Consider the following 14,477-nt stretch of genomic DNA (forward strand, 5'->3'; position numbering starts at 1 on the left):
ATGTGAAAGGATGTTGCAGAGAGCTGAGATTTGATGAACCAAGTTAATATTGCCACTAAATCTCATTCAGACCAAAAATTCTGGATTCCCATATGTGTAGGTATGATTGAGTACAGTGCAGAGGAGAAGGAAAGCCCACAAGCAGAAGAAAGGTGGTGGAGAATTAGTCCTTGAGCTGCCACCATGGCATTCCTGTATATCCATCCTGCTAAGGACTGCAGATATGTTTAGGTTTCCCATGGAGCTCTGAGGTTTGGTGGCCCTGGACTCCAGCTGAGCTGATCTAGGGGGAAAGCACCCAGCCAGGGGGGACATCCCTAGATGTGCGACTGCTTCTGCTGCCTTCCACCGAGGTCTCAACATGAGCACACACAGACCCTGTGGTTATTTCTGTCCTTATAGTTCAGCTGTGAGCAGCTTCTTTCCAATTGTAAAGACTGGCCACGTTTTGTAACTCTGCCTGTATTGAAAACACCCATTACCTTAATCATCAATGTTCGTTGGAATAAGGGCCAGAGGTTGAGTGCTGGAATCAGGCTGTCCTGAAATTGACCCTTTGAAAGTGGAGCCTCTCTGACTGTTATATCCCTATAGGGGTCCTTCAGATTGCTGTTTTAACCTTAATTAATATCTTACTCTAATTTCCAGTTAAAATATGAGGACTTTCATGCCAGTCATTTGGCAGAGTGAAGTGTTGGGTAGAAGTGAGCAATTTTATTCCAGTGCATGTGACAGAGGTTTGATTATGCAGCCAGTCAAGGTGCTCCTTATTATGAAAGTGCTTTTTCCCCTCTGGTCCAGTTACATGAGACTTGTGCGGGTGACCTATTTTGAGATCAAACTGAAGGATGCCCTTAGAAAACACTTCCAATGTGAGTTATATGTAGAGTTACAAACTTATAATGACCCAGTTGTGCATCCTCCTTCAAGTCCACTTATCCAGGTCACACCTGTCCCATGGGCAAGGGGAAATCAGGCAGCACTCTCAAAGTCCTTCCCTTCTGTATCCTTCTGTCACTTCCACAGTCTGCTGTCATGTTTTAAGACCTTGATTTGGGGATTTAGAAAAGGAGCCAGGGAACAGAGCTGGCGGGTAAATTGTGCTTGGTTTTCAGTGATGTTAAGGGCAGAGCAATAATGCATCCAGTCCCATTCAGAGTAGTTTTTTCATGCTTCATTCGTTTTTTAGGGAGGAGAATTCCCCATAGTATCATTTCTCAGCATCAGCTGCCATCTAGTTAGGTCCATGGCTGATATGAAAATCCAACAGCTCGAGTCCATGTGTTTCTTCTATATGGAACTGGACATTTGAAGCCTACATGGCTCTTTTGGTTTTGTATTGATGGCTGTTACTAGTTAACTTTACAAGTTGTTGTGAATTAACTTGCTCTTTCTTCTCCTCGAAAGGTAAATGGAGATGTTATGTTTTTATCTTTGCAGGCTGTTACCCAACTAGAGCTTTTTGGGGACATGTCCACTCCTCCTGATGTAACCTCTCCCCCAGTAAGTATCCAGGGAAACTGGATGGGGTCTTTTTCTACATTCTATTTTCAGCATGTTTATGGAGCATGTTTACAGTTCAGGTGATTGGCCATTGCAGTAGGGAGGATTTCAAAGTAGTTTTTATGTTCCAAGAAAATAAAAGTGAAGCAAATTGAATGTGGAATCAATGGTTCTTGAAGAAGTGCAAAAATATCTTCAATTTTTATTTATCTGATATAGGGTTTGGTGTCACATAAGATATAATCTGAACTGCAGATCTTCTTCCCTGGTGTTTATCAGAGCTGCATGCTTCACTGCTCTCTGTCTTGAGCTCCCTGTCTCTCTCCTGTGCTGCAGCAAGACCCAGTTACAGCTGATATATCACAACTCCTTGATTCCACCAAGCACATAGCTCAGAACTGCTATTAAAGGAGGGCTAAAGAGTACAGAGAGGGAGGGCTGAATGTGTTTTGAGAGGAATGAAAGCATTCTCAACAGGCTTTTTTGCATCATAAGGTGAAAACATAGTCATTTTCCTATTGCATTTCTGAACCTTATGTTAAGCTGTAGGGAAGTATGAATATACTGAGAAAATGAAAGTCCTCTGGAGTCTCAGGCTCAGATCTCCAAGGTATTCTGGAGGATGTCTGGGACTAGGTACTCAAAGTCCTGTCTCCTTGCCCTTAGCTTGCTCAATTAGACTGTGTTTCTCCTTTAATGTGGACTTATGGTTCTGGTCCTGTTGGTTGACTGGAAGCATTGTTATATCTTGCAGATATTTCATTTACCTTTACTGTTTTTCTACACTAATGCCTAAGTCTGTAGCTTATACAGGCTGTCACCTAATGGCTAGAATCACAAGTCTGTATATTGATATGTGTGTGTGACATAGTCCAGACAAAGCTTGTTTTTATTTTCCTCTGGTACAAATTCTCTCTCGTTTCTTTTTCACCTGTCTCCAGCACATTCTAATACTGTTTATTTCTATCGCTTTTCTCCTTCTACATCTTTCCAGTCTTTTTTCTTTCGCTTTCTTCCCCCTAAAACTGTGAGCTTCAGAGATGCAACAGCAAGTATATGCTGCAGCTGATATGTATCGTTTCATTTTGTTCCTGTCCCATTGCAGACTCCTGCTACTCCAGGTGATGCCTTTATCCCATCTTCATCCCAGTCACTTCCTGCTAGTACAGACATGTTTGGTTCTGTACCTTTCAGCACTGCTGCCGTACCCTCAGGTAAGAAATCTCCCAAAAATATGGGTTTGGTTCAAATTTGGTCACCAGTTCTCAGCTCTGACTCACATTTCAATCTTCAGGGCATTGATTTTGTCCACTGGAAGTGGGGAGGATTTTGAAGACAGTGCTGCAGGGCAAGGCAAAATGATTCTTTAACAAGCCAAAAATACGTGATTGTGAATTTAGCAACATTATTAAAAGGAAAACCCAAAAATGACACTGGAAGTTCAACAGCAGTTTAGCCATCTGTATAACATATCTTCTAAGTACAGCTGGAAGAGAGAGAAAAGCAGTTGATTTAGCCCTGGTTCTTTGCAGTTGCAATGAATATCTTGTGCTGTCTTTGGTAAACAGAGAATGAGACATGAAGGATTTGATTTCATTTCAAAAGTGCTCCACTTATGTAAACCCTGGTGTTTCCCATAGACTTTTCTGTGTTCCTCAAAGTGCTCAAAATTCAAAAGCCACGTAACATTCTGCACAGACATGCAAGGAATTGGGTTTTGACTGCTGATCTCTCCCTGGGATACTCAGAGCACTGCAAGACAGCACTCAACTCCATTTAGGAAGAAGGAGGAGTGCCTTGAATCATTCAGCAGTGACTTCTAATTGGTTAACTCCTTACTGAATGGGCTGTGTTGCAGTATCAGATTAGCCACCACATCTCAGAAAGGTTATGGAGATGGTGAAGTGTCTGGGGGTAATGTCAGGTCACTGCTTAGATGAGGTGACAGTGGGAGCAGGATAGAAGGACGCCTAGGGAATCCGTCATAGCCATCCACACACATCTGAGTTACTGTTCCTTCTTTCATCACTCATTAACTTGAAATCACAAAGTTGGGGTTTTTTTGCCTTGCAAGGTCCACTTAAAATTAGCCACTGATTGAAACTTTACTTAGTTTTCGTTTGTGGCACATGACTGAGGTCCATGCAGATGTTCTTCACAGACACATGTGAGTAGTCACTAAGGAAGAGAAGAGCATTTTGTTGAGAAGAGGAGAAGGATTATGGCCAATATACTTCAACCTGTGTTTTTGTATAGAAGTGCTTGTAATGTGAATTCAAACATGCATTTCCATTTTCTTTTCAAGGAAAAGCTGAAGCTCTGGGGTCTCTAATGTAGCTCGCATATTTCTGATTCATTGTGTGGCCTTTTCTGCATGTTCCTGACATTATTGGAATTCTTATTTTTCTGCTTTCTTTATTCTTTGAAGGTTATGTTGCCATGGGAGCTGTTTTGCCCTCATTCTGGGGACAGCAACCACTTGTTCAACAGCAGTTGGCCATGGGTGCTCAGCCTCCAGTTGCTCAGGTGATGCAGGGAGGACAGCCGATAGCGTGGGGCCAACCTGGTATTTTTCCTCCTGCCCAGCAGCCCTGGCCATCTGTAGCTGGTCAATTCCAACCAACTGCCTTCATGCCAACACAAACTGTTTTGCCTTTACAAGCAGCCATGTTTCAAGGTACCATTGCTCCTATAGCTACTGTTCCACCCACAAGCGATTCCAACAGATCAAGTCCGCAGACAGACAGGCCCAGACAGAAAATGGGAAAAGAAATGTTTAAAGATTTCCAGATGGCTCAGCCTCCACCAGTGCCATCAAGAAAACCAGATCAGCCTTCCCTCAGTTGTACCTCAGAGGCCTTCTCAAGTTACTTTAACAAAGTTGGGATGGCACAGGAAGCAGATGATTGTGATGACTTTGACATCTCTCAGTTAAATTTGACTCCTGTGACTTCCACGACACCATCAACAAACTCACGTGAGTGTTCGTATCATTTATGCCATAACTTTCCTCAAATGTGACTGCTCCTCGAAGCATTTAACTTTTCATATAGTAAATTGCAACACAGATGTGGACTGAGAACCTTCATGCATGGTCTGGCTTATTAAATACGTTCCAGCCATAAAGAAAAGTGTTACAGAGACCATTGAAATCAACAGCCCCAGTAGCTGCAGCCTGAAATTTAATTGCTAATAAGACAGTAATATATGCTCTGTGCTAGGGACGTGCCAGCTGGTTGGAAAATGCGGGTAACATTCAACCTTATAAATGATTTTTCTTCATCCCATTCAAGGCATACTTTGCACAAAGTAGGAGATGGGTATTTATTCTAATTGCTTGATGTGTTGGACATGTGGGGAAATTCATTGAGCAGCTGTAAAATGAGCTTAGCATGGCCATAGCATGGAGATGGGGGATTTTGCAGATTGCTGAAAAGGAATTCAGGAGGCATTTACCAGCGGCCAGTCAGAGACCCTGTGTTTTGCTTATCTGCCGTAGGGCAGGCGACTCACGCATTCCTAATGTGATGTAGCAGTGTCTCCTTGGTTCCTAAAGACATGAGCCAGATGCAGCCAAACTTAATTTGGAAGCCACTGAATGAAATCAGACCTACAGAATCGATAATGACTTCTCTGTTTAAATTTACATCTTCCAGCTCTTTGCTGAAAATGGTTTTCGGGGGTAATGTAAAGTAATGTAAGTTGAGGGCTCTAGAGCATGAGCAAATTTTGTGCTGCTATGTCTCTGTGAACAAATGAAGAGATAAATATTCTATTCCTGTCACCTTAATCTTTGTTTAGCTCCAACCCCTGCACCCAGACAGAGTTCTCCATCGAAATCATCAGCATCTCATACCAGCGATCCTGCTGCAGATGACCTCTTTGAAGAGGGGTTTGAAAGCCCAAGCAAAAGTGAGGAGCAGGAGGCTGTGAGTAGCAATAAGGTTTCTAAATACTGATGAGCCCTTTTTAGCTAAAAAAGTGCTGTTTGGTAGTGTCAGAGATCACTGTTCAAGTAGGACTGGGTGGTATTTAAGGGGGAGCTGCATTTGCAGATTTGATTTTATAGCTGGGAACATCAGCATGGCATTTCTGTTGATGTGTCCTAATACTGCATGCAAGGAACCAAACTCAGAGTTCATATCTGAAGTTTATACACATTAACTATATCCAGTGTACCAACATTCACATACTGATGGTAAGGGAGTCCAAGGTAAAATGACATGAGTGCTGAGGATGCAGAAAGAAATGCGAGAGGTTGTGTGTTAAAAAATGATGGTTGATGTTGTCTTCCACATTCTAGCATCCCAGTTGCTTCCCTCGTTGCATTCCTCAATGTTCTGGCCCTTGGTATTTCTTTGCCTTAGACTCAGTGGACCAAAGCAAGAAATATTATCAAAATGAAGCGACGTTGAATCACAAGGTATCTTAGGCAGATAAGAGCCTAAGTGAGCCAAAGGCAAGTAGGAGTCTATACAAAAAAAGGACCCAAATGTACAAAATGATAGATATGGTCCTTTCCTGCCTCCATCAGCTGTAGAAAAGCATTATGGCTTTTGAGAACATATCAGTGGTGAGGTCTCACTTTCTGGTTTTCATGAGATAGGATGTACTTGTTATGCCCACAGCATGAAAATAACCTCATGTTGACTTTTCACTTTCTATTGTTGAGAAAAAAAGGTGTTATGTTCTTGTATTCTAGCCTGATGAGTCTCAGGCCTCATCCAACAGTGATCCATTTGGTGAGCCAACTGGCGATACTATAAGTCCACAGGTCGGTAGCTAGATAGCGCAGGTTGGGGTAGGTATCTGTCCTTTTTTTCTCTACACCCTGAGGTGCTCACTTATGCTTCCACCAGTGCCTACCATTGCTTTCATGGATGCATGGTTTGCTTTTTCCTTTTCATCTCTTCCTTCTTTTCCTCTCCATTATCCACAGCGTATTCCTCATGCTCGGTGGTTTGCATGGCTTTTGCCATTCACTATGTGTTGCAACTTATGCGAATGTGTGTGTTTCAGCTGCCTGCATGCTTTAAAGAAATGTAGACTTATTTTACTTTTAGTCAGTCGTAACGTATCAAATGGGATAAGACATCTCTCCCATAGACATAACAAACATTAAATAAAATTATGTAATGATACAGGAATACCTCCACTCAAAATCAGTGTGATAATCAGTAGAAGCAGCACATGTATTATCTGCATGTAAAAATTATTGAAATGGGTTTGTGTACTTTTACCTCCAGTTGCAAATTAAAAGCATCTGAAAGTTATGATTGCTGATATTAGCATTGGCCAACCGATGTTTTCAAAATTATTCTTCAAAAATTATTCACTGAAACCTAGACAGAGGGGAAAGATGATCTTTTTCATCTTCTGTGTTACAGAACACATTGGAAAATGTGGCTGCTGGTGGATGTTCTGTGATTTGTTTCAATACAATATATATGTTCTACCAAAGAGACAGTAAAACTGCAAAGTGTTATGAGTGCTGAGCATTGTTATTCCATCCAAATACTCTCCAGTGTTACTATTTGAAGGATATGTTTCATTATCTTCTCCCTGTCTGCCATTCGTGTTTTGTATTACCCAAATACGTGACCTGATACTGCTTCTGTGCTTCAGCACAGAGCTCCTGGAACAAATCCATAACAGTGGTAGAACCCTTTTTATTTTCCTACAGAAATCACTCTGTGTTTACCAGTGACTTATCTGCCCTGAGCCTGCATAATCGGTTTCAACTCAAACTTAATGGTTTCATTAGGAGTCACTTTGTACACTTAAATGTGGTTAAGAAAAAATGTCTTACAGTAACTTAGCTTTGATCCACTTGGGAGTAATAAGATTATCTCTTAATAATATGTAGTGCTGAGAGGAGGCATCTCCCCCTTCTTCTGCTTCACCAACACAAAGCTCAGCAACTGGGGGCTGAAGCAAAAGCAGTGTTAAGCCTCGTGCTTCCATGAGTCTAAAAATGACAGCGTAAAGATAGAGTCAAGCTGGGCTGGCTGCTTAGCAAGAACATCCGTTGGTTATTGTACACCAACATGAGCTGCTTGTGCAGATTGATGGTGCCACGTAGCACCATTTGCCTTTGTCTGACTCCACCAGCCCTGGTGCAGCCAGCTGTCCCAGCCTCAGCCCATTTCAGGGTTTCTTTCTTAGATCAAGAAAGAGGATTTGACTTTTAGCTGAATCCCACACTCCGCAGACCTACGTGCTTTTGTTTATTATGGTTCATCATCGTCAGAATCACTCAGGAATTCATCACAAGGAGAATAGTGATAAAATCTCTTTCTAATTTTCTGCTGCTAAGATAATTAGCATCATTTGTGAGCTAACCACACTCATTTACCTATCAGCAATTCTGGAAGTAGCTGGAAGCAGTAGCTGAAGGCTGTCACTGCATAGTGCTGTGTAAGGCAGTCAAATGAGGGACCCCTTTTGTTCTCTATGTATATAACACTGAAATACTTTATCTTACCTGGAAAGTAAAAGTTTGTATGTTGTCAGTCATTCCGTATTTTTTCTATAGTTGCTGTTAGTCCTTGTACAATCTGGCATAAAATTAGATATAATTATCCAAAATATATTCCAGGAATTGTTAGATAATGCTAGTAATCATCGTATTACAGTAACTCCTAAAAGCTGTAGGCAGGAACAGGAAGCTGAAGAAGACTGGATCTCTCCAGTGAAGTTACACTGGCATCACTGTACCTCAGTACTGTGCCATCCAGCAGCAGGCTGTAGGAAATCCACTTGCTGAAACCAACCCATCTAGTTCTGAAGCCTGCTATCATCACAGTGATGGAAAATCTAATCTCCATGGAGAATTATCAGCTCAGGACTTACTACTGCATTGTGCACTGAGCCCCTCATTTGGGGAGAAACATAATGGAGAGAAACATGTAGTACAAAAGAATCACAGTCTGCCTAAAAGCCACTTCTGCGTGCTAGATGGAGTTTACTTCCCTCTGTCAGAACATGGTTCTTCACACCAAGAACAGCACAGCGTACAACTCAGACATAGCACTGTGTTCAGAAATTTCAAATAGACTTCCTGGGGTTTCTGTGAAATCAGCTGTGCCCGTGCAGTATCTTCACTTACTCTGTCTTGATGTATTCAGAGTACTTGCATGCCTAGTACTTTGTGCCCTGTGCTTTCAGTATACCTTAGCAATTTGGTTTCTTGGTTCCTTCTGATGCCCCATGTTCTCATTTAGATGCAGTTCAGCATCTTCCAATAACTATCTTCGTTTCTCTGTATTTCGCCTCTTCCTTTTGTGATCTTAACACTCTCAAAATCCTCATCCTACCAGTAGGCATTCTTACAGACATCTCTGCTACAAATGGCCAAGGGTTCTTTGTAGGTAAATGTGACATTTTATGGATCAGTTACGTATTTGTCCCTTTATGTTTGGAGATAAGGAGCAGCCAGGCCTGATTTTCAGTACATCAACTGTTTGCAGAACTGTTCATAGTAAGATTTGTATCTAGTTGTCTTCCCTTTGTACAGGAGTAGTGTGGAGGATGAACAGAGTGAACAGTAAATAGTGAGACTGCCATCTTCAGCTGATGTACACTTAATCCCTGCTGCTGTCTTTAGACTGGGTAGTGGATAACTGTGGTTAAAAGAGAGTGGAAAGTGTCAGTATGCCCTGAATACTGGGATCTGTTGTCAGAAATGCTGCCTCACTCCTTATGGACAAACTGATTCCTGAAGGCAAATTAGCAGCAGAGTGAAAGTTCTGAAAGGGAACAAAGGGATATTTGGTAATGAAATTAACCCAATAAAAGTACCTCCAAATGCTGGAATAAATGTAGTTTATGCTATATGCTTCCCAGTCCAACACTTGCTCTGGCAGTCATTCATGAGAGATTCTCAGGAAACCTTCAAAACATTTGTGGCTAGAACATATCTTCCTCAAAAGCTTGTTTGGCTGTTCTTTGAATTGTGTGCAGACAGTTGTAAGCCCTCAAAGTATGTCACACCCTTCATGATGCTATCAGCACTGTCAGGAGAGCAACAGTGCATTTGAATATTTGTCTATCAGCTTTTGGTGGGACTTGGGTGGCCCGCTGCCATCTCCCATCTCGGACCATGTGTCGTTCTTTGTGATGAATGTTCCTAATAATTTCAGTCAGCTCCAGAATAGACTGCTGAAAGTCTTTATCTAGGCTGTGACCATGCAGTTGGCAGAGATGTAACAACTCAAGGACAAAATACTGGCTTCATCTGAGAATTCAGACAACCTCAGGAGGTCGTACAAAGCTGCTTCTGCAACCTGCTACTACTTTCTGCCCCCTTTCTGTTGCACTAGGAATCTGGGTGTGCTCAGACATCACAGGCTGTATTTGTAGGATCTGTTGCCATCATTCATCTGTCTCAGTAGGAACTGAATGGAATTCAGAGAGAAATTAATGATGACTTTAAGTGACCTATTCTCGCCGTAGGATCTAGAGCTGTTATTCTGCAAGAAGACACAGCAGCAAGCAGAATTAGGAACCTTAGAGAGAAGTTAATAGGTTGTGCATTTGGAATGGATCACAGTTTCTGAAACTATCATTTCAGGCCCTGTTTTTGTGCTTATTTATTCATCATCACATTCCCAGGGAACATGGATATGATCAGAAACAGAGAAATCCAGACTAAGGAGCAGAGGCATCCTACAAATGTGCCTTCCTCTCACTCCTATGATTCTCTCCTCCTGTCTTTTTTAGTATAGACCAGTTCTTGCACTGGTTTCTCAGCTCTTCCAGTGTCTCCAAGCCCACCTGAAGTAGCCTAGTACCTTCCATTTCTCCACTTTCTTCCTCTAAACAAGAGACAACATACTAGGTGGCCTGTGTGCTTGTTTATTGACAGTACAGCAATTCAGTTAGGGAACAAGTTCTATGAGCTTTCTGTGTAATGAAGTCATTAAAAGATCCCCATATTCTGCACAGCAACTGGTGTTCAGGACACTTGTGGTAATTTAGTGTCTTTGAGACTTCACTACAGTTTGCTTCAGATTGGCTATTGGATTCAGAAATCGTTAAGGAGAATTGACAGAAAAATAGATGGAATGTATAATTCAATGGCTCTTGTTTTCTTAGGAAGGGAACCCCAAAATGATAGGAGTGTTTCTATACTACAGTTCATTATTTTTCCATAACCAGAATTTAGCAGAGTTCATCTCTTGTTAGTAGTTCTCAACTGTTATTTTGTCATTTGTTTTTTTTTTCTTTCCAGTTTGTGAATTCATGGCATCCTTCTTGATGCTAGAATTACAGACTTTTAAACTACTCTATACTTGAGACTAAGAGATATTCCTGGGTAGGTTTGTAGTAAGAACACAGACACCTTTCAGCCACAATCCCTAACTGGCAGGTTGCTATATTTCTGTGGCAAATAGAGGCTAATTATATTAAAAATAGGCAGAATTGAGCCATGGGCTGTTAATGGGTGAGTAGGAGTTACTGGTCTTACCACCAAAAGATATTTAAATATTGCTTGCCGAATGTATTATGTCCTACTTCATTAAATCAGCATGCAATTGAGAAGATGTATTGCACTCCTGCTTCCCTTCACTTGCATCCCCAGCACAAGATTCTCGTTTTGGCTGGCGTTCCAGCACTCTTATTTCATGAAACTGAATCATTTGAGCCTGCCCTTTCTGATTAGTCAGCCAGGAGTAAAACCAGTGCTGAGAATCTATTGCAAAGGGCAAAGAAATCTCTGCAGGCCTCACCTCTACAATTCAGTACAACTTGCCTGGAGCTTTGCACATAGCAGGGTGCCTTGCAATGATGAAAGGACTACCCGTGTAAAAAGAACAGCTTCCTAACCAAGTCCTGTGTTATATTTTGTGAGCCAGCTCACCGACACAAGGCCAGATAGATATTGAATCTGTTGGAGATTTCTCCCATGTCTGCTGAGGGCCAGATGTTAATACCTTTAGATTGGATGCAACTTCACTTGTAGTGGGTACATAATGTTATTCAAAACCACTAGGAACCTCGTTGTCTCATGCAGTAGTGTAGGCACAAATCCCTACTGCTTACCACAGTGTTGTTTGTTGTGCAAAATGTTCCTTAAAATTGGAACAACTAACAGATTTTAAACATGATGTATCTCTGGAGTATGTAAATGTATTGTACGAAAGGAAAAGTCTCTCCTCAACAGTTTCTGCAGTGAGATTCAAGAGAGTTCTTAACTCAGCATTGCACAACATACTTCTAGATACCTCGATATTTGGGTGTTTTAACTTGAGGCAATGTACACTTGGACTTCCCCTGTCCAACACGCCACTTCAGTCAGGTATCTGATCTGCGATTTCATATCCTGATTCTTCAGTATCTCCTAATTTGAATGCTACTCTTCAGAACAGGAGCCATGTCAGTATGTGAGGGTGTAGGTGAATGCTACTCTGAAAGGAGCCTCCAAACACAAAGGAAAACATTTGCTTTTTAAGCATCTACCAGAAACTGCATAACCCAAAGTTGATGGAACCCTTCAAGTGTAATTTAACAGCAAAACCAGATGCTGCCATTTGTCTTCTTATTTCATCCCTGCAGGCTGATGAATGCACATCAGTAGTGCTTTGGGGCCAATCATACAGAATTGAAAACACTCAATTGGAAGCCTTGTATGCCATCTTATCTAATCTTTCTTTTTTCTTTTTTTTTTTCTCTGTAAAAAACCCATTTTTTTGGTTTGCTGGTTTGCTTCCCTTTGGATCTGTTCCTAATGCAGTAATAGAAGTAAAAAGCAGAAGATATCAGTGAAACATCTCTGCTAACACTTTAGTTCTCCTGCCTTTTAGTTACATTTCCTGTGGCTTTTCTGTGGAGGGCATAAAAAGAAGGCGAGTTGGTATTTCTGCTTCCAAAACCTTCCCAAACAATCGTTGTGAAAGCCCTCCTACCTGTCACTGGAGGAAGCTGTCTGGGGAGTCAGCAGGTCTCAACTCTCCTGTTTCTCCTCTAGCTTTTACTGCTCTTTTTGCTCTATGGAGGATCACTATCAGTTCTTCACAGATGCCATTTGCAGTGTTGAGCTGCAGTGAAGATGCACTGATGAATTATCTCAGAATAATATTAGAAAACAAGTTTCATACACTAAGAAGAAAAATCAGGCATCTAAATGGGAAAATGACCTAAAAAAATAGAAAAGAGCATGATTTTCACTCAAAATACACAAAAAATAATAATAAAAAAGTTACATCATTGTGAGAATCATTGAGAAATGAAAGCTGTTGCCACCTGAAGTGTATGTTCAGATAAACATTGGGCATGAAAAAAAGGTGGGGGCATGTAATTCGAGTCTCCATCATGGACTGTTGAAAGTGACAATAGCCAACAATGAACTCCTCTTGCAATGATGCCAGGTGGCCCTTGGGTGACCTGTTCTTTCCATGTATCTGTGTACCTTACAGACATTAGAGGACACTTCTAGCAAACACATCTGATGTTTTGAAAGGCCTTTATTTTCCCTAACAACTCAAAAAAACAACATCCTTTGTTCCCCTTTTCTTCTCTTTCCTTGTTGCTTTCCTTTGCAGTCTTCTCAGGTTGAGCACATGCCTGAAGAGTGGCCTGGTGTATGTCAGCTTTCCACATTAATTAGTACAGATTTTCTCAGAACTGGCAGTGATAGATCATTCTGCCAGCTTTGTGTCTGCAGTACATGAAAATTGGCATAGGTGGGTTCAGCGCACAGGATGTGAGATGCAGTTATTTACTCTCACTCATCTCTTCTGATTACCTTTGGATTTTCAAGGTCATCGGATGTATTTGCCTCTTGCTGTGGATAATTTCAGCAGCCTTTATTTAATCATTCAGAGAGATTTTGCTCATTCTCTCTTAATGTTCGTAGTGTGCTCAGGGCTTCTTGTAGGTAAGAAATAGGGAAGAAGTGTCTCTGCAGGCTGCAGAAATGGAGCATCTTCAACAGCAGCGATTGCCAATCAGTGCCACCTCCTGCCAGATGTTTCTGTGATCTGTAGTGCCCAGTGCTTTGGCAGCCTTCAAAGGGTTTTGCCTAAAGTCAGCTTTTCTGGTACTGCTGTACATGAGTTGATTTGAACTTGGTTAAATTCAACTCTGTGGTATGGTATTTGAATATGCTATGGAGAGTTAATGCAGTATGGCATTAATTAGCCTTTTTGCCTGTCTTGTTCTTTTCTTAGATGTCATTCTTAGTTTAATAAATTAGCTTCTGGAAATGAAGGAGAGTGAATTGCAGGCTCCGTTTGGCTGGTTTGCCTCACTCTGCAGCCAGGATGAACCTAGCATTGCGAAAGCACCAGGTGTCAGCTATGAAGTAGCACTGAAAATACAGCTGCTTTCCTCAACATCTAGGAAATTCCTAAGAAAAACCACCATTCTTTCCTCCCTGCTTTAACAGCTGTACTAACAGCTACGCAGATCCCTAATCAAGCTGTTCAGAGCCAGCTTTTCTCGTTCTTCATAGGAGGCACACACCACATACACCACATCGCTCTGAAAATCCTATTTTCAATCCCGTCGCAGCTTCGTTAGCTCAGCTTTCAGCAGCAGTTTCTGCTTGCAGTTGTCTTCCTATCTGAGCTGTGTGAAATCCATGGCTGAGTACCGTTGCTGTGCTGTTGGGTGGGATGCTCAGCCCGACGTAACAGCCTTTTGTGCCAGCTGCATTTCTGGCCCATAAACTTCAAAACACCCAGTTGTACAAAAAATCATTTCATTTCTCCATGTGTCTATGCCCAGCAATACCTCCTGAGGATCGGTGCACAGCCAATATGGAAGAGGAAATTGATTGTAAGCATGCCTTTCCCGAAACAATGTCATATTTCCTTCACAACCCAACCGGGGTGCCGCGATCGCTCAAAGCAGCACAGAAAACAAACACTTCCTTTGGGTTTTGACTCACGAGGTATTGCTGTCCTCAAGCAGATGTTGTGAAAATGTTCTCAAAATGTCTGGAGACATTTCCGCTTATTTTATTTTTATCA

The 14,477-nt window shown here is 41.7% G+C and overlaps 1 protein-coding gene across 7 annotated transcripts in view; it reads left to right on the forward strand.

The window, feature by feature from the left end:
* Nucleotides 1-14,477, forward strand: part of DAB1 (DAB adaptor protein 1) — a 245,280-nt gene that overhangs the window by 227,455 nt on the left and 3,348 nt on the right. For 3 of the 7 annotated variants that reach the window (XM_048947036.1, XM_048947038.1, XM_048947037.1), the window contains 6 exons: nucleotides 1,441-1,503; nucleotides 2,609-2,717; nucleotides 3,932-4,480; nucleotides 5,305-5,432; nucleotides 6,206-6,277; nucleotides 14,233-14,398. In XM_048947036.1, the coding sequence (XP_048802993.1) occupies nucleotides 1,441-1,503; nucleotides 2,609-2,717; nucleotides 3,932-4,480; nucleotides 5,305-5,432; nucleotides 6,206-6,277; nucleotides 14,233-14,398 (1,087 nt within the window). Of the gene's footprint in view, nucleotides 1-1,440; nucleotides 1,504-2,608; nucleotides 2,718-3,931; nucleotides 4,481-5,304; nucleotides 5,433-6,205; nucleotides 6,305-14,232; nucleotides 14,399-14,477 lie in introns of all 7 variants that reach the window. The other 4 variants (XM_048947041.1, XM_048947039.1, XM_048947042.1 and 1 more) reach the window with 2 other exon arrangements.

Source organism: Lagopus muta, chromosome 5, assembly GCF_023343835.1.
Source record: "Lagopus muta isolate bLagMut1 chromosome 5, bLagMut1 primary, whole genome shotgun sequence".
NCBI lineage: Eukaryota > Metazoa > Chordata > Aves > Galliformes > Phasianidae > Lagopus > Lagopus muta.